This window comes from Macaca fascicularis, chromosome 7 (genome assembly GCF_037993035.2).
Source record: "Macaca fascicularis isolate 582-1 chromosome 7, T2T-MFA8v1.1".
In the NCBI taxonomy this organism is placed as follows: Eukaryota; Metazoa; Chordata; class Mammalia; order Primates; family Cercopithecidae; genus Macaca; species Macaca fascicularis.
In genome coordinates, this window is record NC_088381.1 from 172,340,364 (window position 1) to 172,365,776 (window position 25,413).

Sequence of the window (25,413 nt, forward strand, 5' to 3'; positions counted from 1 at the left end):
AGTGGGCCCTTGGGGCGGGTGGCCGGGGCGAGGGGTGGCCAGGCTGAAGCAGGCTGCCTTCCCTGCCCTGCCTGAGGTTGCATCCCCCCACGCAGCCCAGGGCCAGGTTTGGCCTGAGGGTCCCACGTGTCTGGGAACGGAACGTGTGGAGGTGGAGCTCGTGTTTGCTGGGCTGTCCCGGACGTTTAATTACGTTTGTGCTTCATTATGAGGCGGCCTCCCTTTCTGGGATTTATTTGAGCTAATGAGTTGGAAATGCCAGGGTAGTATTTCAGATGAGGGAGCGCCATACATCACCATACGTGGGGCAATTAGTGCTCCTGCCAAATAGTTATTGTGGTTTCTTCTCGAATTATGCCGCTGGGTGCTCCCGGGTGGCTCAGGGGTGAGAGGGTGGGGGGTCTGTGTCCATCGGTCTTGACCAGTGTGGTCACTGCGATTCTGGAGCTTGATGGGGGAGAGGCAGAAAGTCTGGCTCCTGGGCCACCGTCTGCCTCCCTCTCTGCCTCCAAGGAGTCCTGCTGGGGCAGAGCACCCACACACCCCGAGCCGGGGCTGTGACCTCAGGGCCCAGGCAGGCCTTCCGCACTGGCCCTGTCTCCCAGCTCTGATTTCTGGGGCCTTCCCGGCTTCACAGGCTGGGCCCTGGGGGTGCAGAGCCTCCAGGAATGTGCTGGGCTCTGGGGTACCCAGGCCTGTCTCTTCCACTCCAGGTGCCAGGGGCGGTGGTATCTCTGCCCTTGGGTTCCTCATACGCACTCTCTCCTTCCCTCCAGGCTGAGGCAGCGGTGGCGGCCGTGGCGGTGGCAGACACGGTCCGAGAAGGCCCCCCCGTGGCGGGCCCTGATGGTTTGTCGAAGGCCTGGGGCCGTGGTGGGGCCTGCACATCTGCTCTGGTCACCCCCACCCCAGGCTCGGTGGGGGGCTCCACAGGCCCCTCAGCTGCAGCCTCCTTCTTCATAAGGTATGTCCTGGGGTTTCCTGGGTAGCCTCATGGGCGGGGCCCCATGGCCCCGGCTCTGAGCCCCTGGGGACCTGTGGGCCGTTCCTGGGGGACGTCGGGCGTGCTTGCTGCCAAGATGAGTGGATGGGGAGCTGCACAGAATGCAACTGCTGAGCTGCTCGCAGCCTGCCGGCCTCTTGGGCCCCATGCCAGGACAGCACTTGTCCTGTGGGTGTCAAGAGAAATGTTGGGGGCATCTCACCCTTGGGGGAGCACTGCCAAGGAGGGGCTTTGTGGCCAGGACCCTGCCTGAGTTGGAGCCTGGTCCCTGCCTTTTCTGAGCTGTGCAATCTTGGGCAAATCACCTAATCTCTCTGTGCCTGGGTTTCCTCCCATCAGCTGGGCTCTTCCTCATAGAGTCGCTGTGACTGCAGCAAGAAAATGTGTGTGAAGCCCGGAGAATGTGGCTGGCCCAGAGTGGGGCAGCTCAGCTGTGGACACTGGGGGCTGCTCGGGGCAGGTGCAGGCTGGGGCCACAGAGATGACAAGGCCAGTCTTCAGGGCAGCACGAGGGGAGGGGCAGCAGGGGCTTGAGTGGGTGCCCACAGTGCCAGTCGGGCTTTTGGTTGGCAGGTCCGGCTCCACCAGGGCATCCCCCATTGGGGGACTGTGTCTGACATCACTTGGTTCCTTTCCCAGGCCGTGAGCTCAGGTGCCTGGTTTCTCTGTGCTCCCCCTCTGCTGACCCCCACCACTGCCAGAATGCCAAGCCTGAGGCCCCACAGGCACCAGGTCCTCGACCGACTGCTGTTGTGGATGTGGTGGGCCAGGCAGAGGGAACAGGGGAGCAGAGGTGGGGAGGGGGAGTCGGCATGGAGGGGCATGGCGTGGAGCTTCCACTGGGCCCTTCCCGGCAGGGCGTTTGGTCCTGGGGAGCCGTGGCAGAGCCCTCTCTTATCCTTGGGTGTAAGGATGCGGATCACAGGATGTAATTGCCATAATGCCTGGTAATGGCAGGCCCAGCCGCGGGTCACTGTCCCATTAGCAGCCCCGCGCGGGTGCTGATAAGCTTGAACATGCATCACACCCGACGGCCAGAGACGAGGGCGTCTTATCAGCGCCGGCCCTGGGGACTGTGCGGTCTGATTGCAGAGTGACGGGGCATATGATTAGGGCATTGTCGCACGCCGTGCGCCGGGCTGAGGGCTGATGAGCACACCACCGCATTGGAGCCCAGCCAGGCCGCGCACGTGACGAGTGTGGCCTCAGCGCCACCCCAATTAGGCGCCGAGAGCATGGCGGGTGGGGACCCTGGTGGGAGCAGATGGGGGTCCTGCCCAGCTTGCTCTGGGGTCCCCCGTGTGTGTGCCAGCTCACCCCGTCACAACCCGCCTAGTCCTGAATTAAAGGCCCTGTGCGGCCGGACTGGGCACGGGCCTGTGGCCATGCTCCTTTGGGTCCTGTTTGGCAGGAGGATTTGAAACGTGGAGACTTCCAGAAAAGGAAGCTGCAGTGCTCAGAGCTCCCCCCATCCTTGATGCTAAGCCCCCTGGTGCCCAAGGAGAGTTCCTGACCCTAGGAAGTAGGGGTAGGGTGTCGGCCCCCAGCCTGGCTCGTTGGTGTCCTGGACTCCAGCAGAGCGGCCCTGGCTGCCTTTTGTTTGGGAACTGAGGCTGGTGCCGCTCCCCAGCCTCGCTGCCTGCTGACCTTGGGAAGTTACCATAGAAACCAGCGCATCAGGCTGGGGACCCAGAGGCGGGTCTCCCGAGGCGGGGGGTGCTGCCGCCGCCATTACTTCCAGCCTATTAGGCACCCTGGGTCTCAGCGGCTCCTGCCAGGCCACTGCAGGTGGCAGGCCGTGGGTCAGGTTGTGGCGGCGGACGTCCTGGCAGGTGGGCCCCGTCGGTGGGTGCCTGACGTGGGCTGGGGTCAGTGGTGGGTGACCCACAACTGGGTGACTCCAGTGGGACTGCAGTACCCTGAGCCCTCGGGGTGAGATCAGAGGGAGTGTCTGCTCCTGGGTTTTGTGGATGTGGGCGTGGCTCTGAGTGGGGATGAGTCCGCTAGGAGACAGTGGAGCTTCAGCCCCCACCCCAGGGTTCTTGGGCACGTGCTGAGGGTACCTTCTGTGTTCCCACCTCCACCCTTGCAGAAGACCCGGGAGGGGGTGGCACTGACTCCAGCCCCTGCTCTGCCCTTGGGAAGTTTCCAGTCTGGAGGGACGAGGGGCACCTCTGTGGAGGCAGCCTTAGATGGCAGCATGGGACCCGTGCAGCAGCCGGGGCAGAGTGGTCTCTCAGGGAGCGGGCTTTGAGGGTTAAGTAGGAGTCTGGCAGGCAGCATTGCCAAGTGGGGACAGAATGGGGTAGACGTCAGGAGTTTGGGTTTTTGAATCTTCTGGGCCTAGGGAGTCTCAACTCTGCTGCTGCCCACAAGCGCCCCAACCCTGGCTAGGACACCAGCCTCAGGCTGCCCCCGATCCTTCCAATGGCCTCTGGACTCCTCATGTCCACACTGGGAAGCTGGGATGTGCAGTGATCCCATGGGTGCCTGGGTGCCTGGGTTTCGTTAATGCTAACAGGGGCATAGATAGAGCAGGGGCTGAGCCCCGTGCCCTTACCCCGTGGGTGGGGCCTAGGGGAGCTGCAGGGACTGAGGCCGCGCAGCTGTGATAGAGCTTGGCATGCTGGCCCAGTAAGTGTTCAGAAAGGTGGGGTGCGTGGACCGGGTGGCCCCCAGGGTTAGGAGTTTTCCGAAGGCTACGGTGACCCCCGAAGGCTCTGGCAACTCTGATGATACTGTCTGCGGCCCCACTGGTTTGTGCTGGCACTGGGAGCCTCTGCAGTGCCTCCTCTGAGGTACTTCCACCATCACACTCTCACCTGCTCGCTGCCATGCTGGTACGGGGGTCCCCTCCAAGACCCCAAATCAAATGTCTTCGAAAAAACTGCTAAAGGAGTTTGCTTCCCTCTGGTGGGGGGCACCTCATGGCACACGCAGGTACCCAAACCCCCCATTCCTCACCCCATTGTGGCCTCAGCAGAGCCCCTCGGTGTCTGCCTGGATGCCCAGGCCCATGGATGGTCAGGCTGGCACCCAGCAGAAGTACAGCGCCTAGTGGGGGCGGTGCACTCCCCAGAGGCTTAGCTGGGGACCCACATGGAAGGCACTGTCTGGGGAGATGCCCCCCCACCTGTCTTCTGGCCTGTGGCTGAAAATCCAGGACACAGGAAGTGCAGGCCACAGCAGGGCTGGGAGTTGGAGAGGCTGATGCCTCATTTCCTGGCCTCAGGCCCCAGCTGCCTCCAGCTGGGGTCCAGGGTCCCCTTCGCAGGTCTGCAGGACCCAGCTGGGGTCCCCCGACGCCTGCCCTGGTTCCTTGGTGAGGCAGGTCTGGCAGGTGGCAGGTGTCCCTGGGGTGAGGTGGAGTAGGGAGGGTGGGGCTTAGTCCAGCAGCCCCACACGGCCCAGTGTGGAATCTCTGGGTTGGCCATAACTAATTCTTGCACGCGACAGAACAGGCTCGTGTGTCTCCTTGGGGTAATTAAGGGCCTTGCCATCAAGACCAACTGCCTGTGAAATTACCCTCTTGTTTGGAAGAGGTGATTTTTCTCTGTAAAAAGGGAAATATTTCCCTTTCTGTTGACGTGAATCGATGGCCAGGGCCAGTGAGCTCAGGCAAGGCTGTGGGATTGCAGCAGGACACCCGGTGGCTCTGGGGGCCGCTCAGGAGCCTGCTCTCTGGTTCATCCTCAATCACGCATATTCTGAGGTCTTCTGTGAGCATCTGCCCCAGACCCCCTGCTGGGAGGGACACAGCTGTGTAAACTGGTGTCTCACGGCAGGGGGTAGTTTCTATAGAAGCAGGAGGCGCAGGGGCTGGGGACGCCCATCTCGGCATCAGGGCAGGCTTCCTGGAGGAGGTGGCTTGTGAAGATGGGGGCTGTTTATGCAGGTGAAGTTCCTGCTTTTCTGAGTCTTCCCTTCAGAGTCAAACCCCTCAGACTTGCGCACTGAGGGCTGCTGCTCCCTGGCAGTGTTGGGTGTGGGTGGTGTCTGCCGTAGCCTGGGGGAGACAGCCCCCACTGCTCAGAAAGTAAGTTCGTGCTGGCGGCCCTCAAGGGCTGTTGAACCCAGGCATGGTAGCCAGGTGGGGCTGCTGTGTCTGACGGGTGTTTCCATGGGGACCTGAATTTCATCAAAGGAGAATGCCCGTTCTGGGGCCTCGTTAACGCAGCGACAGGCCTTTGAGTCATACCAGGGAGGTAACCCCGTAAAAGCAGGCACTGGGAGGGCCCAGGGCTGGGGTGCAGCGTGTTGGCGATGGGCCCCAGGAGGAGGGGGCGCCTCAAGTTAGGTCAGATTGTGGGGTGAAGATGTGCGGCAAACAACCTTCCAGACTTCCAGGGCTGGTGGAACCGCAGAAGACGCCGGGTCCCAGCCTCTGTCTAGGCAGCCTGGGCCCTGGGTGTGCTTGCTGTGGCCCAGGCACACCTGAGGTCTGTGCTGGAGGCGCCGGCTCCTGGGAGGGTCACTGGAAGGGCAGAGCCCTTGTGGCCTTTCGCATGGCTGATGGAGCAAAGCACCAGCCTGGTTTTGGCCTCTGCAGACCTAAGGCTCCAGCCCCAGTATCCCTCTGGCCTCTCCAAGTGCTGCTGCAGTCTCCGGTGCTCCATGTCCCCTGGAGGCTTGGGGGTGTGGGTGCCGATGCCCTACTTCCCACAGCCTTGGGTCAGAGCTGGTACCCTGACCCCACCCAGCCTAGGGAGGGGCTGCAGGGGAGGTTTGAGGAGCTGGCTCTGGGTGGGCGTGACCTCTCCCCGTCCACTTGAGGCCGAGCCAACGCCCTCCAGTGAGGGCCTGTGCTGGGTGTCCCCCTACATCCATTTCCAGAGGAGTAAAGGGGTGCAGGGAATCTCCCTGTCCCTTATAGGGGCCACCGTGGGGACCATCCTCAGCCCCGCCTGTCCAGGCAGGCTGGGGGGCTTCCCACCTGCACCTCAGGGCCCTACCCTTCCTCCCTCCATGCCCTGAGAAACCTGGGGTCCCAGCCTTGGGGCAGCACCAGGCAGCGGGGTGGGGCAGCCCTGTCCCTGTCCTGCCTGCTAGATGTAGATGTTTTCCAGAGCAGGGCTGCAGCTTCTTCCCTTGTGGGCGGCTGGCTGGAAGCTGAGGTGTAACCCAGGGTTGTGGGGTGGGGGGTCTGGAACAGGAGGCTGAGGCTGGGGTGGTGGGTAGGCAGGAAGAACCCCAGAGCAGACAATGGTGAAATCCAAGCCTTCTCCCACCCAGGCCCTTACACGCGTAGATGCAGCCCTGCCTGCCTGCCTCTGGCCTTGCCCGGGCCCCTGCCCAGTCTCTCTGCCCCTCTGGGGGCTCACTTTGAGGTTTGGGTTGTGGCTCTGTCCCCTGCACTTCCCAGCGTTCCCCTCTGCCCGGGCTTCTTGCCCTGTGGACAGACGCACAGGCGCACAGACACACAGACAGCGTGGGCAACTGTGTCGGCCTCCACCCTGTCCCTGATCTGCTGTGTGAGTGATCTTTGGGTGAGGAGGGGACAAGGGCCTCTTCCTTGCAGGGCAGTTGTGAGGTTTACAGAGATGAGGCTTGGCACGGTGTGGGGTACATACTGGTGACGCCAGGTGAAATCCAGGGGTCTCAGGCACACAGGCCTGGGCCCCAGGACGCAGGTGCCGTTGCTACCTCCAGCTGTGGGCAAAGAACCCAGGTCCCCGCGGTGGCGGGCTTCCCACACCTGGAACGACCAGGGCTTCTGGGTAGCCCTGGGTTTGGTTCCTGGGATTCTTACTCCTGGCACCGCCCCCCCCCCCAACCAAGCTCCATGTCTTGCCTGGGTGGCTGCAGGCACCGCCTGCCACCGCCCTGTTAAGGACTCCACCATGTGTCGTAGATTACTTTTATTTTCCATGATGACACCTCACTAGGAGGAACGCCGTCCCTGGGGTCTCTTAAAAGACAGCTCCTATTCAAGATGAAAGAAGTTAAGCAAAACGCCGGCGCTGCAGCCGCCGCAGTGGGGGCCGCGAGAGGCTGGGCCCGGCTCTGGGGTGCAGGTCCTTCCACACTGCGGTCAGTTTTAGTGAGTCAAGATAGACTTGAGAGACTGAGGGCTGTGGGCGGCGTGGGGCACGTTAGGGGACAGAGGAGCCCAAGGTGGGTCAGGAGAGCACCAGTGGGCAGAGTTCACCACACCCTTCGCCGGGTGGCATCCTGGCCTCTGGCCCGCATGGCAGCACTCCTTTTGGGACACCCAGTGTGTGTGTTCGTGCACCCCTGTGGCGTCCTGGTGTCCCTGTGTTGGTGGGTCCACAAGCCGGGGTAGGGGCTTTGGGTGCCTGCAGCAGAAAATGTGCTGGGAGGGTGTGGGGCCCTGCAGGGGTGGGGTGGGTGGGCCACAGAGAAGCCATGCCAGGGAATAAGTGGGTGTGGCCCAGTGACCTGACCTGGGGACACATCCCCAGCAGCAGGGTTAGCGCAGCCAAGGCTCAGGCGCAGCGGGCCTGCACTCTGTGTGTGTGTGTGTCTGCATGTGTGTGTGTCTGTGTGTTTGTGCACCTGTGTGTGTATGTCTGTGTGTGTCTGCATGTGTGTGTGCGCATCTGTGTATGTGTGTGTCTGCGTGTGTGTCTGTGTGTTTGTGCATCTGTGTGTGTATGTGTGTGTGTGTGTCTGCATGTGTATGTCTGTGTGTGTGCATCGCTGTGTGTGTGGGTGTACGTGTGCATGTCTGCGTGTGTGTGTGTGCATCTGTGTGTGTATGTGTGTGTGTGTGTCTGCATGTGTATGTCTGTGTGTGTGCATCGCTGTGTGTGTGGGTGTATGTGTGCATGTCTGCGTGTGTGTGTGTGCATCTGTGTATGTGTATGAGTGTATTTGCGTGTCTGTGTGTGCGTGTCTGCGTATGTCTGCGTGTGTATGTCTGCATGTGTGCATCTGTATGTGTGTGTGGGGGGTGTGTGCGTGTTTATGTCTGTGTGTTTGTGCATCTGTATGTGTATGTGTGTGGGTGTGTGTGTGCGTGTCTGCGTGTGTATGTCTGTGTTTGTACATCTGTGTATGTCTGTGTGTGTGTGTGCGCGTGTCTGTGTGTGTGCATGTCTGTGTGTCTGTGTGTCTGTATGTGTGCGTGTCTGTGTGTGTGTGTGCATTTCTGTGTGTGTGTGTGTGCATTTCTGTGTGTGTGTGTGTGTGCATTTCTGTGTGTGTGTGTGTGTGTGTGTGCATTTCTGTGTGTGTGTGTGCATTTCTGTGTGTGTGTCTGCATTTTTCTGTTTCTCCGTATCCTTGTCTCTGTGTGAGTATGTGTGTGTCTCTAGAGTGTCTGTGTGCCTGTGTCTCTCTGTATGTGTCTCTATATGTCTTTATGTGTCTGTCTCTGTGTGTCTCTGTGTTTCTGTATGCATGTGTGTGTCTCTGTGTTTCTGTATGCATGTGTGTGTGTGTCTCTGTGTTTCTGTATGCATGTGTGTGTGTGTGTGTCTCTGTGTTTCTGTATGCATGTGTGTGTGTGTCTCTGTGTTTCTGTATGCATGTGTGTGTGTGTGTCTCTGTGTTTCTGTATGCATGTGTGTGTGTGTGTCTCTGTGTTTCTGTATGCATGTGTGTGTGTGTGTCTCTGTGTTTCTGTATGCATGTGTGTGTGTGTGTCTCTGTGTTTCTGTATGCATGTGTGTGTGTGTGTCTCTGTGTTTCTGTATGCATGTGTGTGTGTGTGTCTCTGTGTTTCTGTATGCATGTGTGTGTGTGTGTCTCTGTGTTTCTGTATGCATGTGTGTGTGTGTGTCTCTGTGTTTCTGTATGCATGTGTGTGTGTGTCTCTGTGTTTCTGTATGCATGTGTGTGTGTGTGTGTCTCTGTGTTTCTGTATGCATGTGTGTGTGTGTCTCTGTGTTTCTGTATGCATGTGTGTGTGTGTGTGTCTCTGTGTTTCTGTATGCATGTGTGTGTGTGTCTCTGTGTTTCTGTATGCATGTGTGTGTGTGTGTGTCTCTGTGTTTCTGTATGCATGTTTGTGTGTGTCTCTGTGTTTCTGTATGCATGTGTGTGTGTGTGTGTCTCTGTGTTTCTGTATGCATGTGTGTGTGTGTCTCTGTGTTTCTGTATGCATGTGTGTGTGTGTCTCTGTGTTTCTGTATGCATGTGCGTATGTGTGTGTCTCTGTGTTTCTGTATGCATGTGTGTGTGTGTGTCTCTGTGTTTCTGTATGCATGTGTGTATGTGTGTGTCTCTGTGTTTCTGTATGCATGTGTGTGTGTGTGTCTCTGTGTTTCTGTATGCATGTGTGTATGTGTGTGTCTCTGTGTTTCTGTATGCATGTGTGTGTGTGTGTCTCTGTGTTTCTGTATGTGTTCATGTGTCTGTGTGTGCATCTGTTTCTGTGTGTGTGTTTCTGTATGCATATGTGTGTGTGTGTGTTTCTGTGTTTCTGTATGCATGTGTGTGTTTCTATGGGCTTGTGTGTGTCTGTGTTTCTGTGTGTGTGTGTGTCTGTGTCTCTATGCATGTGTGTGTCTGTGTTTCTGTATGCATGTGTGTATGTGTGTGTCTTTGTGTGTTTCTGTATGCATGTGTGTGTCTCTGTGTCTCTGTGTCTCTGCATGTGTGTGTGTCTATGCATGTGTGTGTCTGTGTCTCTATGCTTGTGTGTCTGTGTGTTTTTGTATGCATGTGTGTCTGTGTGTTTCTGTATGCATGTGTGTCTGTGTGTTTCTGTATGCATGTGTCTGTGTGTTTCTGTATGCATGTGTCTCTGTGTGTTTTTGTATGCATGTGTCTGTGTGTTTCTGTATGCATGTGTCTGTGTGTTTTTGTATGCATGTGTGTCTGTGTGTTTCTGTATGCATGTGTGTCTGTGTGTTTCTGTATGCATGTGTCTGTGTGTTTTTGTATGCATGTGTCTGTGTGTTTCTGTATGCATGTGTCTGTGTGTTTCTGTATGCATGTGTGTCTGTGTGTTTCTGTATGCATGTGTGTCTGTGTGTTTCTGTATGCATGTGTCTGTGTGTTTTTGTATGCATGTGTCTCTGTGTGTTTCTGTATGCATGTGTCTGTGTGTTTTTGTATGCATGTGTCTGTGTGTTTCTGTATGCATGTGTCTGTGTGTTTCTGTATGCATGTGTCTGTGTGTTTCTGTATGCATGTGTCTCTGTGTGTTTTTGTATGCATGTGTCTGTGTGTTTCTGTATGCATGTGTCTGTGTGTTTTTGTATGCATGTGTGTCTGTGTGTTTCTGTATGCATGTGTGTCTGTGTGTTTCTGTATGCATGTGTCTGTGTGTTTCTGTATGCATGTGTCTCTGTGTGTTTTTGTATGCATGTGTCTGTGTGTTTCTGTATGCATGTGTCTGTGTGTTTTTGTATGCATGTGTGTCTGTGTGTTTCTGTATGCATGTGTGTCTGTGTGTTTCTGTATGCATGTGTCTGTGTGTTTTTGTATGCATGTGTCTGTGTGTTTCTGTATGCATGTGTCTGTGTGTTTCTGTATGCATGTGTGTCTGTGTGTTTCTGTATGCATGTGTGTCTGTGTGTTTCTGTATGCATGTGTCTGTGTGTTTTTGTATGCATGTGTCTCTGTGTGTTTCTGTATGCATGTGTCTGTGTGTTTTTGTATGCATGTGTCTGTGTGTTTCTGTATGCATGTGTCTGTGTGTTTTTGTATGCATGTGTGTCTGTGTGTTTCTGTATGCATGTGTGTCTGTGTGTTTCTGTATGCATGTGTCTGTGTGTTTTTGTATGCATGTGTCTCTGTGTGTTTTTGTATGCATGTGTCTGTGTGTTTTTATATGCATGTGTCTCTGTGTTTTTGTATGCATGTGTGTGTTTCTGGGTGTCTGTGTGTGTCTCTGTAGGGTGTGCATGTCGAGGTCTCCTGGGAGTCCGCCCCAGTGGCTCCCAAGCATGCACTGGCCTCCCCTGGAGGGTGTGTTAAACCCAAGTGTCAGCCTCTCCCTGGGAGGTCCTGTGGTCTGGAGGGTTCGGGAGACCGCACCTTCTGGGAGTCCTGCACTGTGGGTGCAGGAATCCCGCAGCCCTGGAGGTGCTGGGGCAAGGCTGAGCCTCAGGGTGGACTGTGGGGTAGGGAGGCGCTCACCCTGGCTGAGGGGCAGGGTGGCAGCGGGGGCACTTCCCAGCAGCCCTGAGTGGCGAAGGGCCACAGGGGCCCAGGAGTGGGGCAGTGGCTCCAGGATGGCTCTAGGGCCTCGGCGTACGGCAAGGGGCGAGATAGCCTCACCTGGGGCCTGGGGCGCGGTCATCTTGATGGCAGCATTAATTGAGCCCCTCCTGTATGTGGGCACTGTGCTGGGTGCCCTGAGTGTGTCAGTTCATTAGGGCCACACAGACGTCTCCATTGTCACCTCATCCCACTTTGGAGATGTAGAAACTGAGGCACAGGCAGGCCAGGTGGACGTGCCCGGGTCACAGCTGTGCATGGCTGCCCACAGTCTGGGCATCGGGTGGGAGCAGCTTTCACTGTCCAACCCCCACGGCAGCTGCAGGTGGGGGATGAGGACACAGCCCGTGGTGGGGGATGAGGGCACAGCCCGTGGTGGGGGATGGCATTCAGTGCAGAGTGCACGGAGGGGCGCTCAGCCTGTGTGGGTCTGGACCCTGTCACAAGCTTGGTCCGAATGCTGGGCAGAGCCCCTGGGGCAAGGACGCCACGGAGGCCCCAGCCTGAACCATCCATTTGCAGGAATGAAGTGCAGGCCTCCCAGCCACATTTTGGGCTGTGTTTCCTGGGATGGTGGCTGATGAGGTCCCCGGGTGGGACCGCCTGGTGACTCGCAGGCGGGTGACAGGAACAGCTGCTGTCACCCACCACTGATCCTGCTTCTGCCTCTCCTCCCCAGGGCTGTGCAGAAGCTCAGCTTGGCCTCCAAGCGGAAGAAGCCCCACCCGCCACCACCTCCAGCCACCCGCGGCGCCTCCACCTACCCCACCGACTTCAGTGGGGTCCTGCAGCTGTGGCCGCCCCCGGCGCCCCCCTGCCTGCTCAGGGCTGCCTCCAAGACCAAGGACAACCCTGGCAGCATCGGGAAGGTAGACGCAGCCCCGAGTTCGGGGCCCTGGGTGGGGAGGCCAGGGGCGTCTGAGAAGATGCAGGAGGGGCGTGGGAGTGGAGGGGCTGCCACTTCCTTCTCTGGGTTGGATAAGAGTGGTCAGTGGGGTGCCATGGGGAGACTGAGGCCCAGGTGGCAGCAGGGCGCCTGGGAGCCTGTGCTGGGCTGGGACTGAGGGGATGGGCGGGGAGTGGCGCGTCCTAGGGGTCCCAGGGGCACGTGCTAGGTTCATCGTGGGGTGGGACAGCCAGGTCACGGGGCTCCCAGGGACTAAGGATTGGGTTTGATTCAGGGAAGCCCCTCACGAAGGCTCCACTGAGACGCGGCCCTGAGGGGGCTGGGGGCAGGAGGGGGCTCTCTGCTCTCCAGAGTCACCGTGTGCAGGCGGGCCCCTGCTGTGGGAGAGGGGGATGTGTGATAGGTTGATTCTGGCGCCGCGCTCCAGATGGGAAGGCTGCAGCCTGTGGAGGGCACAGGGTCTCCATCAGTGATAGGACAGGCTGGCTCCTGGCTGCCCCTGGAGCTCTGAGCCTGGGGCCTGTGGCTTGCTGGTTGTGCCCTCCAAATCTTGGAGAAATACCTGCCCCTGGCCGGATGGTGGCCCTGCCTTCTTCTGGGAGCTGGCAGTGCCTCGTTCATGGGCCCGTGGAGGGTGGGAAGCCAGTCACACAGCTCTGTGTGTGCCCCCTGTGGCTTTTTCCCGCCCCTCTGCCTGCTCTGCAGCCAGCCCCCTCCCGCCAGCACCCCGAAAGCACTGCCTGGCGCCTCCAGGCCCAGAGGAGGCCTTGGAGGCTCTGTGCCCCATGTGGGCCATCAGGCTCCGTGCCCTTCTGGACTCAGTTGGACCACGATTCCCAGGGGTTCAGCTCCCCAGGGGCAGGGTCTGGAGGGGACTCTGTGCCCACGTTGGAGACCCCCTGACAGAAGGCCCCTGTCCCTGGGTCTGGGGCTGCCACAGGCCCCTCCCACTGCCCTAGCTGCCCCGGGTCTAGGGTGCCAGGAGCACCCCCCGCCCCCGCGGTCCTGGTGACAGCCTGCTTGACGTTCACAGCTCTGTAGTCCTGCAGGGGCCTCCACACCTTGGGGCTTTGTTAGAGCTCGGGAGGTGGCAGGCTAGTGGGAGGGTTCTGAACGTGCTGGCTGTGGGGAAGGGCTTTAAGTGACTGTGTGTCCGGCCCTGCCCTCAGTGGTGCAGCTGTCGGGGGGCTCTGCCCGCTGCCCGCCCAGTGATGTAGTGAGCGTTGTACTTGCAGCCCCTGGAATGCTAATTTCAGTGACTTGAGCCCCCCAACCTCTCCAGGCCAGTCCTGGCGTGACCCAGTCCTGACCCTGCGTCCTCCCCACCCTCAACAGTCCCCTTGAGACGGGGCAGGTGGGTGCTGTGGGCCAGGCGGCCGCTGCCTCGGCCGTGTGGGCTGCAGAGCTGGGGAGGACGCCGAGGTCAGGTGTGGGCGGTGGTGGGCAGGCAGCATCCAAGTTCCCCGCCCGGCCTGGGATCGGGGCCCTGGCTCTGGCCTGGGCCTGGCACTCAGCCTGTTTGTGCCATCCGGTTGGGGCAGGGGGCAGAGGAGTCAGCAGCTCCTTCAGGAGTCCGCAGCACTTTTCCCAGGGCCCCGCGTTTCTTAGGGGACAGCTTCTGCCCCACTTCCTCCTGGGGGCAGCCTTGGCTGAGCTTCTCCCTTCTCTCCATGGCAGTCACACCCCCGCCCTGCCCCGGAGCGCTCAGTGCTTCCCCAGCAACAAGGAGCCCTGGGTCACCAGCCTTCCAGCCCCTCCACCCTCCACACCCCCCAGCTTCCCGGGTGTTATTAGCACTAATGTCACATAGTCAGAAATGCCGCCTGAAAGGCGTTTAATATTGTCACAGAAAAGAAGTTAGATTACGTTCAATTTCTGACATTAATGTGCTACTTAAGATAATTCATCACATTGTGGTATTAAAAAGACATCCCTGTCTGGGTGGGTGCTGAGCAGCGCCCCTCCCCCTCGCTGCCTGGGCTACCTCTCCAGAGCTGGAAGCCCTTTTTTAATGCAAAATGTGTTTTTTCCCTACCAGGCAGCTATTCAGTAGGGCTTTGTAATATCTGAACATTTAGGGGAGAGACTTGCTGTGCCTTCTCCTGCAAAGACCCTGTCATTTCCCCGAAGTAATGACAGGGTTCGCTCTCGGCAGACAATGGCCTGGGCTGGGACCAGGGCAGTGTGGGGCAGGCTAGATGGCCGGTGCCCGCACTGTGGGCTGCTCCATCCCCTCCCTGGGGAGGCCCGCACCCTCCCCTCCCTCCTGGTTGTGAGCCGGTTCTGGGATTAATGCCGCTGGCGGAAAGGGCGGCCGGCAGGTGTTGAGAGCCGAACCGTGGGCCTCTCCACGTCACTCCTTCCCGCTAGGAATTCTCTCAAATTTGCAGAACCCATTTGGCTCCTGAAGTGGTGAGGAGTTCACGCTGGAAAAAAAATTGCCAAAAATTACCGGGAAGTGCACGTTTTCGTCTGTTTTGCGGCGGCGTCTGGAAATGAAATAGTTTTGTTCACGTTGTCAGGGGAATCAAAGAATCGATTCTCGCCTAATGGAGCCCAGGTTCTGAGTAGTACAATAGAAAAGTGTTTCTTCACGCTGCTCCCGGGAGAGCGGGCACTCCCGACTCCAGCGGCTTGCATATCAATGTGCCCCGTGCCCAGGGGGAGTAGATGGCGCCTGGTGCGAACTACCCACGGTAAACCAATTTTGCCGGCGTTATGTATGTGTCACTTACAATTAAATCCGTGAAAAATATTGGCTCTGAAATGCGTCTCGGGTAATTTGATTTACGCTGTAGTGGAGAAATCAGAGAGATCAGTGCAGAGTGGACTGTGGTGTCCTCCAGCAGGAAATGGGGCCTGTCTCCAGCCCTGCGTTGGAGCCCTGGTTCAGGGTGGCCCTTGTGTGCGCAGCCTCTGCTGGGTCGGAGCCGCTGCCTCCTGGCATCGAGACACCAGATCCACCTGTGTGGGGCGTCCCTCCTGTGCGTGGGTTTCGGAGTGTTTGCAGTGATTGCTCTGGGCTCTGGTATCCTGGGTCCTGCCCCTCCCCGGCATCTGTCCCCTCTCAGGGTGCTGGGGTTGGTGTCAGGATCTTCCGGTGCCCGTGTGGGGCCCAGTTTGGGATCTGTGTGTGTGTGCTTTGGACACACCATTGCTTCTGCCCAGCACCAGGGCTGCCTGGTTCCCTGCCAGCTCAGGAGGTCAGGCTGGAAGCCCAGCCCCACCCTCAGTCTGCCCCCCGGGCCTCAGTCTCCCCAAGCCTGCAGTGGGGCCGGTGAGACTGAGGCGTCAGAATTTACATCTTCCCTTGGATGGGATCCTTCTTGTCTTGCCCCTCCCTGTTTGCATGCGAATGGGCTTCCCCCTGCTTTCTGCTGACCCTAGTCCGGCAGGCCACAGGGTGCCAGGGTTCGGTTCCCTCAGCTGGCCCAGGTCAGAGGCAGCCATGCCCCTGGATGGCTCCCCTGGCAGCACCAGCCCTCTGCGGCTCTCACTCCTCTGTGGGGCAGTTCATTCCCTTATCTTCCAAGTGCTCCACCTCAGCCTGGGGAGAGCCTGCAGGGGCTGGGCCGGGGGGCTGTGCTCCTCCCTCCTGCCCTTTCCTGGACTGAGCTGCTCTGCAGGACCTGAGCATCCGTCTGTCTTTTCATGGAGGCGCCTGGAGCCTGCCACCCCCTCATTCTCTGTGCCGCACGTTCAGTGCTGACAGGCTGTGCACAGGCCTTGCCTCTCCCTGGCCCTCTCTCACCTTCTCTCTGCTCTGCTGACCTCACATGGGATCTGCTCTCACCTGGAGCAGGGGCGCGGTGTCCACATTCCTGCGGTGGGGGTGCCAGTGTGAGACCTGGCCCGCTGTCCCCTCCTGAGCTGGGCCCCTCCTGCCCTGTAATTAGTGGCCAGCTGGGCGGAGGCAGCTTCTCAGGTGCCGCCCACCTCTGCCCCAGGTGAAGGTTATGCTTCGGATCTGGCCCGCACAGGGGGCCCAGCGCTCGGCCGAGGCCATGTCCTTCCTGAAGGTGGACCCTCGGAAGAAGCAGGTGATCCTCTATGATCCCACCGCCGGTCCCCCAGGCAGCGCAGGCCCCCGGCGAGCCGCCACTGCTGCAGTTCCCAAGATGTTTGCCTTCGATGCCGTCTTCCCCCAGGACTCCGAGCAGGTACGGGCAGGCGGACTGGGCGTCCTCCTGGGGGTCCGGAGCCGGGCTGCTGGCTCAGCACACGGGTTAGATCTGCGCCTGCTTTTCCGTGCCGGGTGCAGAGGAAGAGTGAGCAAGGGGGGCCCGCTGCCTGCGGTGCCTGCCGGCTTACCTCCCTCATCCACCTGGCCAGCGTCCTTGGGTGTCTCCACCTGCCCCTGCTGAGGCTCTGGGCCAAGTGCACAGGGAAATGCCTGGTTTTCCGGAGCCCGCCCTCCGGGGAAGTTTTCTGAGCAGCTGTTGAGCTCTGGGCCCTGGGGGCGCCCGGTGCTCCCCGCTCATGCTGAGCGGTGGACCGTGTGGCCGCGTGTGCATCTCTCCACGCGTGGTGGTCTGCCCTCGGCAGCCGGACTTCTGTGCTTTGCGGGTGTGTGTCTGCACGTGTCTGGCCAGTCCCTCCTGCGTGTGTCCTGGGTCCTGTTCTTGTGTGTTCTGTGCTTTCCGTGTGCACATGGGACCTGTCCTTGGTCCCAGGTGTGCAGCCCAATCTCCTTGTGGGCTGACGCCTCAGGCCCACAGATGTGGCAGAAGGAAGGGGCCACAGCCCCTGGGCCCTGGCACCTGCCTGATTCTCTGTGCCTCCCCAGGCCGAAGTCTGCTCGGGGACCGTGGCCGACGTGCTCCAGTCGGTGGTCAGCGGGGCTGATGGCTGCATTTTTTCCTTTGGCCACATGAGCCTGGGTAAGTGCCCTTGCCCCACCCGGGATGGGTCCTGCTGGCCACCCCCTCCCATCCTCATTATGGTGGTTGTTGGCAGCTTCTGGTGGGAAAGGAGGCTGGTTCTACACATGGGCAGTGGTGGGCATATGGGGTGAGGGGCTTGTGGAGAGGAAGCTGAACCCCTGCAGAACTAAAAGGCAGAGGGCTTAGGATGGATCCAAAGAGGCCCCTAAGATCTCAGTGCCCCTGGTTGACCCCAGGGACCCCAGGAGCCATAAAGGCTCCTTGCATGGTGTGTGGTGGGGCCTGACGCCTGCGTGGCCCCCAGGCAAGTCGTACACCATGATCGGGAAGGACAGCTCGCCGCAGAGCCTGGGCATCGTGCCCTGCGCCATCTCCTGGCTCTTCAGGCTCATCGAGGAGCGTAGGGAGAGGACGGGCACCCGCTTCTCCGTCCGGGTCTCAGCTGTGGAGGTGTGCGGGCGTGACCAGAGCCTGCGGGACCTGCTGGCCGAGGTGGCCCCTGGCAGCCTCCAGGACGCCCAGTCTCCGGGAGTGTACCTGCGGGAGGACCCCGTGTGTGGGGCACAGGTGCGCCTGCCTACTGTCCCACCCTGGGGGAGGGGGCTGTGCTCGGCCCTGAGCTGCTAAAGACACTGCAGGCTCCGCCTTTCCTGCAGCTCCAGAACCAGAGCGAGCTGCGGGCGCCCACGGCCGAGAAGGCGGCCTTCTACCTGGATGCGGCCCTGGCGGCCCGCAGCACCAGCCGAGCGGGCTGCAGTGAGGACGCCCGACGCAGCTCCCACATGTTGTTCACGCTGCACGTCTACCAGTACCGAATGGAGAAGTGCGGCCGGGGAGGAAGTAGGTGCCACGCCCGCACTCCCAGACCCCTGTGGGACGTGTGTCAGTGGAGACCCAGGCACAGGGGCCCGTCATCCAGTGGCCCCTGGGGATGTCCCTAGGGTTGTCCCCTGCTTGGGCCTGGGGTGGGGCTGTGGAGCAGGGTCTGGGGGCCCCTGGCTACACCATCATTTGCTTGTCTTGCGGTTCCAGTGTCCGGAGGCCGCAGCCGCCTGCACCTCATCGACCTGGGCAGCTGTGAGGCGGCATCTGGCAGGGCCGGGGAGGCTGCTGGGGGTCCCCTGTGTCTGTCCCTGTCGGCCCTGGGCAGCGTCATCTTGGCCCTGGTCAATGGAGCCAAGCATGTGCCGTACCGGTGAGTGTGGGGCCTGGGCAGGTGCCGACCAGGGTGGCCCCTTGGTGACCTGGTAAATCCGTGTCTGGTGTGCCCGGTGCTGCTGTGGTCCCCAGCTCCTCAGGGCTTTGCTCCTCCACCACCTGACAGGCCTTGCTGCCCGTGGGCTGCCTGGGGCACCACGCTGTGCTGGTGCTGGAGCTGGGTGGGAATGAGACTCATCCCAGGGCTGCCCTTGGCCAGCCTTTCCCTAAGTTCCCTTCCCAAACCCTTGGCATCTGAACCACCTCGACCCCCAGGGACCACAGGCTCACCATGCTGCTGCGTGAGTCCCTGGCCACCGCCGGCTGCCGCACCACCATGATCGCCCATGTGTCGGACGCGCCAGCGCAGCACGCGGAGACACTCAGCACCGTGCAGCTCGCCGCCCGCATCCACCGCCTGCGCAGGAAGAAGGCCAAGGTGCTCCCCACCTCCTGCCCACCTCATCCCGGGGCCCTCCCAGCTCCTGTGTCCACTGCAGGCCTCTGCTGGCCTGGTTGGGGCGAGGGCGGGCAGCAGGTAGCCTGGAGCCTGGGTACATGTCCTGTGTGTTCTGGTGTTATGAGACCGTGCCCATGTGGCCCTCCCTGGGGGGTGAGGAGCCCAGCCTGAGATCTCTGGATGCCTTGGGGCTTGCTGTATGCAGCTTGTGGTGGCCTCACTCCAGCCTGCTGCCCCTGCACAGGCCCTGGGGTGCTCAGGAGAGCCGCACCAACTCCACAGGAACTTCTTAGGGACCCATCTCTGGGGCTAGAGGGTGGAGTTAGGGGCACTCTGGGGTTACACGGCCCTTGGTGTGAGTCCGGGCCACTGGCCTGGGCATGCATGCTTGTCTTTTGAGCTTCCCGTTCCCTCCCGGTGTGGGGTAACACCGTTTTCTTTGTAAAGTTGCTAAGAATGGTCACTTAGGTTCTTCCCCTGAGACTCAGTACCGCTCCCAGTGTTTGGCGGGACATGGTCGGTGGTGGCTGCTGTGGTTTTCATCTCAGTGACCACAGCATTGGCCCTGTGCTCTGGGGAGGGTCGGGGAAGCGGGGTTGGGATGGGATGAGTGGGTGTAGGGGAGCCTGGGCTCACCAGCTCCACTTTTCTTTCCCCAGTACGCCTCCAGCTCCTCTGGCGGGGAGAGCTCCTGCGAGGAAGGCCGGGCCCGTCGGCCCCCGCACCTGCGGCCCTTCCACCCACGCACTGTGGCGCTGGACCCCGACCGCATGCCCCCCTGCCTGCCCGGCGACCCCGATTACTCCTCCAGCAGCGAGCAGTCCTGTGACACGGTCATCTACGTGGGACCTGGTGGAGCAGCGCTGTCAGACCGGGAGCTCACCGACAATGAAGGTCCGCCTGACTTCGTGCCCATCATCCCTGCCCTGAGCCGCCACCGGCCCTCCAAGGGCCCCCGAGACGCAGACCACTTCCGCTGCAGCACCTTCGCGGAGCTGCAGGAGCGGCTGGAATGCATGGACGGCAGTGAGGGTCCCTCAGGAGGTCCAGGTGGCACCGATGGAGCTCAGGCCAGCCCTGCCCGTGGGGGCTGGAAGCCCTCGCCACCGGAGGCTGCGTCCCCCAGGAAGGCCGTGGGCACCCCGATGGCTGCCAGCACCCCTCGAGGCAGCTCTGGCCCAGACACCCCCCAGAGTGCCCCTGAGCCCTGCAAGGCCACTGTCTGGGGTGACCAGAGAGAGGATGGCAGCACTTGGCCCCAGCTGGTGGTCCCGGAAAAGGCCGCAGTGGTTGGAGGCAGGAGGCCATTGCCCAGCCCGGCTCCCCCACCCCCTCAGTTGCTGGAAGCCTGCAGAGCCCCAGAGGAGCCTGGGGGAGAGGGCACTGATGGAGTGGCACGGACCCCTCCCGTGGGCATGAGTGGGCAGGTGGCTGGGTCCCCGATGATTCCTGGGGCCACCTGCCCCCGCCTGGCTGCTGGCAGTCGCTGTCCGGAGCGGGGCCTGCTCACCACCACGGTGACCCTGCAGCGGCCTGTGGAGCTCAACGGAGAGGACGAGCTGGTGTTCACGGTAGTGGAGGAGCTGTCCCTGGGAGGGCTTGCTGGAGCTGGGCGGCCCACCAGCCTGGCTAGCTTCGACAGCGACTGCTCCCTGCGGGCCTTGGCCTCGGGATCCCGGCCGGTCAGCATCATTAGCAGCATCAACGATGAGTTCGACGCCTATACCTCTCAGGCCCCTGAGGGGGGACCCCTGGAGGGGGCGGCCTGGGCCGGCAGCAGTCACGGCTCCTCCATCAGCTCCTGGCTCAGCGAGGTCAGCATCTGTACTGCCGACAGCCGTGGCCCCACGCCGCAGCCCCCCTTCAGCCCCGACTCGCTGGCAGGGCTTGACCCCGGGGGCCCCCCTGCCCTGGATGGTTCCTTGGGGGATGGCAGCTCTGGGTTCCTGGAGCCAGACAGACCTGACAGTCCCGGGCCAACCTGGGGTCCGTGCCCTGGGGAAGTGGCTGCAGTGGCCCCATCCCGACCCAGCAGGGAGCCCCAGGCCGGGCCCTCGCAGGGGGCATCCGCAGCACAGACCATCCACTCCAGCCTCCCCCGGAAACCGAGGACTGCCTCTGCCACCACCCGTGTGGGCTGCACTCGCCTGGGCCAGAGCCCACCTGGCCGTGGAGGCCTCTTTGAGGACCCGTGGCTGCTCCGGACAGGGGAGTGTGATGTCCAGGCAGCTTTTGCCGGCAGGGCCCCCAGCCCCACACTTGGCTCCCCCCGGCTGCCTGAGGCCCAGGCGATGCTAGCCTGTGCCCAGAGAGTGGTGGACGGGTGTGAGGTGGCAGCCAGGGCGGCCCGCAGGCCAGAGGCTGTGGCTCGGATCCCACCGCTGCGCAGGGGTGCCACCACGCTGGGTGTGACAGTGCCAGCTGCGTCCTGGGGGGATGCTCCGGCAGAGGTGGTGGCCTGCTCGGGCAGCCTGAAGGCCTCCCCCACCAGCAAGAAGAGTCTGGCTCCCAAGGGGGGCTTCCTCCCGAGGCCCAGTGGGGCGGCCCCCCCGGCCCCACCCATGAGAAAGTCCAGCCTGGAGCACAGGAGCAGCCCGGCCTTGGCGCCTCCCCATGCTGTGAACCTGCCGCGTGCCGGGGCTGCTGCCGTCCTTCGAGGGGAGGAGGAGCCCAGGCCCGGCAGCCGGGCTGACCACTCTGTCCCCAGGGCCACGTCCAGCCTGAAGGCCCGGGCCAGCAAGGTAGAAGCGGCACATCGTCTTGCCGGCCACGCATCTCTGGAGCGGTACGAAGGCCTGGCGCACAGCAGCAGCAAGGGCCGGGAAGCCCCTGGGCGGCCTCCCCGAGCCGTACCCAAGCTGGGTGTGCCACCGTCCAGCCCCACACACAGTCCAGCTCCTGCCTGTAGGAGCGGCGCAGCCAAGGCTGTGGGGGCCCCCAAGCCCCCTGCAGGTGGAGGCAAGGGCCGTAGCCTAGTGGCTGGCGGGTCGCGGGCTCTGGGGCCTTCGGGGAAGCTGTCGGCGGGTTCTGTGCCGGGCCGGAGCCCTGGCGGCCCTGTGGCCGGTCCCAGAGCAGCCCCACGGGCCGGGCCCAGTGTCGGGGCCAAGGCCGGCCGGGGTACCATCATGGGCACCAAGCAGGCGCTCCGGGCTGCTCACAGCCGCGTCCATGAGCTGTCGGCCAGTGGAGCCCCGGGCCGAGGTGGCTCCTCTTGGGGCTCAGCGGACTCGGACAGCGGCCACGACAGCGGTGTGAATGTTGGGGAGGAGCGGCCACCCCCAGGCCCAGCCTTGCCTTCACCCTACAGCAAGGTGACCGCCCCGCGGCGGCCCCAGCGCTACAGCAGCGGCCATGGCAGTGACAACAGCAGCGTGCTGAGTGGAGAGCTGCCGCCCGCCATGGGCCGCACCGCCCTTTTCCACCACAGTGGTGGCAGTAGCGGCTATGAGAGTCTGCGGCGTGACAGCGAGGCCACTGGCAGCGCCTCCTCTGCCCCTGACTCCATGAGCGAGAGTGGGGCTGCCTCCCCAGGTGCCCGCACCCGCAGCCTCAAGTCCCCCAAGAAGAGGGCCACAGGTAGGTGCGGATGTGCACAGCCCTCTACAGTTGACGGGCTTTCTGTGTGTAGCTGTGCACAGCCCTCCACAGTTTACAGAGCTTTCTGTGTGTAGATGTGCATGGCCCTCTACAGTTTACAGGGCCAGGAGATGCTGGACAGACGGGCACAGCCTTTGGTCCCAGACGCACACAGCCCTGGACAGTTTACAGACTCGCCTGGGGCTTCCTGTGTATGGACGTGCACAGCCCTCTGCAGTTTATAAACACCCTGTGCTTGCCCTTCTGTGGCCCAACCCTGCCCCAGGGGTCAATCCTAGTCTGTGTCAGGGCGAGCACAAGGGCAGCCCTGCACGGGTCGCCAGGCTGGGGCACTGGACTTGGTTTGGGTCCCGGGCCTGGTGCCTTGCTGGCGAGTGTCCAGCTGCCTGGGAGGGCCCCACCAGGGCTGCCCCAAGGGACAGAACTGCTCAGATCATGGCAGGGAAAGTGGGGGCACTCTCGAGAGCTGTGGGCCTGGCTTGGGGTCGGCTCCTTCCCTGCCCTGGGCAGAGCACCAGGCTGAGGATTCCTGGAATGGACCCCTAAGGTCTCCCGGTCAGGACTTGGGCTGGCTCCTCAGCGTCCCCTCAGGGGCTGTGCCTGGACTGGGCCCCGCCTCTGCTCACCCTGTGCCCGGCTCTCTGTTCCAGGTCTGCAGCGGCGGCGCCTCATTCCCGCCCCACTGCCCGACTCTTCTGCCCTGGGCCGCAAGCCCAGCCTCCCCGGGCAGTGGGTGGACCTGCCCCCGCCCCTGGCCGGCTCCCTGAAGGAGCCGTTTGAGATCAAGGTGTACGAGATTGACGACGTGGAGCGCCTTCAGCGGCCCCGCCCCACCCCGAGGGAGGCCCCCACCCAGGTAGGGCTGGGGTCTGTGAGCCTTGGTGGGGAGGCCTGGTCACAGATGGCAGAGTGAGCCATCTGATGGGCTCATCAGGCCTCTGGGGCTGTGGCCGCGCAGCTCCTGACCTCACTTTCTGTCCACAGCCCTCCCAGGACACGAAGGTAAGAGTGGCCCTGCCCAGCCCACGCCTGTGGCAGCTCCGACACTTTCCTTGGGCAGTGGGTGGGTGGCTGGGGGGTCCTGAGGACACTGCTGCTGTCTGCTGGAATTCTCCCCAGTCGTGGGGAGGGTGGTCCTAGAGTGGTGCCAGGACCCAGACAGGCATGGGTGGGCTGCCCCAGGTCCGCCCCCTGCCCGCCCTTGGGGCCCCACTGTGTGCCTGCCAAGGTCTGGCAGGTGAAGGGAGGCGGGGGCCACGGCAGGGCTGCTGGGGGTCTCTGGGGAGAGGGTCCCATGCCTGAGCCCCCCACCCGGCCTGCCTCCCAGGGTCTGGCGTGTGTCAGTACAAGGCTGCGGTTGGTAGAGCGCAGGCAGCAGCGGCTACGGGAGGTGCAGGCCAAGCACGAGCACTTGTGTGAGGAGCTGGCCGAGACCCAGGGCCGGCTGATGCTGGAGCCTGGCCGCTGGCTGGAGCAGTGTGAGTCCCGCCTGCCCACGGACCCAGCCTGGCCCACCATGTGCCCTGACGCCTGCCCTCCCCTCCCCTCCCCGAGCCCCGTTGCTCTCCTGTACCTGCTCTCCCGTACCTCGTGGTGGGAAGGCTGGAAGGCAGGGTCGGCCGGGCCAAGATGCCTTTCCTGGGGACTCTGGGGGGCCAGGTGGCTGCCCCCAGCCTCGGGCCTGACACAGGTGCCCCTCCCCTCTCCTCCCCTTCCCAGTTGAGGTGGACCCGGAGCTGGAGCCTGAGTCGGCCGAGTACTTGGCGGCCCTGGAGCGAGCCACGGCAGCCCTGGAGCAGTGCGTGAACCTGTGCAAGGCGCACGTCATGATGGTCACCTGCTTCGACATCAGCGTTGCAGCCAGTGCTGCCGTCCCGGGGACGCAGGAGGTGGACGTCTGAGGCTGGGCACCAGACAGGATGGGGTGTGCAGGGGGCTGGAGGACGGGACGTGGGATGGAGCGAGGATGTGGTGGGGGCTGTAGGAGGAGGATGCGGAGGGGTTTACGTGCAGGACGGGAGTCTCGGAGAGGAGACGGAGGGCGGGCCGGCCACGCGGTGGACAGAGCGAGGGTGCCAGAGTGACCAGAAGACCGTCACCACCCAACAGCAACGCAAGTGCCTTTGACCTTGATTTGGACTTTTCTCCCTTTTGCATTTGGTGCTACAGACTTGAGACACCAGCAGAAGTTGTGTTCAGCCCGGCCCCGCTGCGCCTGTCTGGCCCGGGGCTGGCGCCGTTGTGTTTGCGTCCGTCTTGCCTTCTTTGCAACCAAGCAGTTTTTGTGGAGCGGGACTTACCTGCGTGCCCCAGGGGTCTTTCAGGATTCAGGATGACTTTTCTTTTACAATGGTTTCCTCTCGGCAGAGCCCGGGTTGTGGGGTTCTCAACGCAGATCCATCCCGGGGTCTCTTGGGCAGGGACGGCTGACCTCGAGTCCCCTCCCTTCCCGAGAACCTGCTCTGTCCTGAGGGCGGCTAACAAGGGCTGAGCCCCAGGCACAGGTTGCCTCTTCCACGGCAGGAATTTTTACCAAAACCACAAGCAAAAAACAAAACAGACCACCACGACCAACAACAGAGATGGGGGATAGGGTTTTGTAAAGGTTCTGTTAGGTTCATATTTTTATATCATTTTGCTCATAAATGCGGAATTTGCCGTGGGAATTTGAAGACAAATGATCTATGTTTTTATGGTTTTCTAGGGAAGGTGTCCTGGGGGCCAGGCTGTCTCCAGCTGTGGGAGGCCTGCTCCCTGTGGGGGGCACCCTGAGCAGGGTGGGGGGCCTTGGGAGGCACTTCTTGCCGAGTGCAGACGAGGGATGATCCTGCCAGTGTTTGCGACGTCCCCGCACGACAGGCTCATACTTTCTGAGGACGTGCATAGTATAGGGCGTCTGAACCTTTGTACAAATGTGTAGATGACATCTTGCTACAGCTTTTATTTGTGAATTAAAGATGCATCGGTGGTTCCCATGGCTGCTGAGTTCGTTGGGTGTCGGCAGACCCCTCATGCCCTGGTGTGCTGCCCTCTGAGGGTTCCCGGGTGAGGGGCAGTAAGTGTGGGAAGGATGCATCCATGGGGACCAGGGCTTTGGGTGCTGTGCCAGGGCCTGCGTTGCAGACCCTGTGGGGCCCACGATGCCATGAGGGCCCTTCAGAGAAGGTGGAACACGACAGAGCTGGGATTCAAGCCTGTGCTTCCTCTCTGATCCGCTTTCTTGTTGACTCTGCCC

At 61.5% G+C, this 25,413-nt stretch overlaps 1 protein-coding gene across 9 annotated transcripts in view; it reads left to right on the plus strand.

The window, feature by feature from the left end:
• KIF26A (kinesin family member 26A) overlaps positions 1-25,148 on the plus strand; it is a 45,514-nt gene extending 20,366 nt beyond the window's left edge. For 7 of the 9 annotated variants that reach the window (XM_045397084.3, XM_045397086.3, XM_065518546.2 and 4 more), the window contains 13 exons: positions 777-964; positions 11,814-12,003; positions 15,989-16,201; positions 16,828-16,921; positions 17,229-17,491; positions 17,581-17,764; positions 17,957-18,119; positions 18,398-18,560; positions 19,241-22,157; positions 22,829-23,034; positions 23,163-23,180; positions 23,506-23,656; positions 23,898-25,148. In XM_045397084.3, the coding sequence (XP_045253019.2) occupies positions 777-964; positions 11,814-12,003; positions 15,989-16,201; positions 16,828-16,921; positions 17,229-17,491; positions 17,581-17,764; positions 17,957-18,119; positions 18,398-18,560; positions 19,241-22,157; positions 22,829-23,034; positions 23,163-23,180; positions 23,506-23,656; positions 23,898-24,079 (4,932 nt within the window). In that variant the 3' untranslated portion in view covers positions 24,080-25,148. The remainder of the gene's footprint in view (positions 1-776; positions 965-11,813; positions 12,004-15,988; positions 16,202-16,827; positions 16,922-17,228; positions 17,492-17,580; positions 17,765-17,956; positions 18,120-18,397; positions 18,561-19,240; positions 22,158-22,828; positions 23,035-23,162; positions 23,181-23,505; positions 23,657-23,897) is intronic. The other 2 variants (XM_065518544.2, XM_065518545.2) reach the window with 1 other exon arrangement.
• Positions 25,149-25,413: the final 265 nt, after the last annotated feature.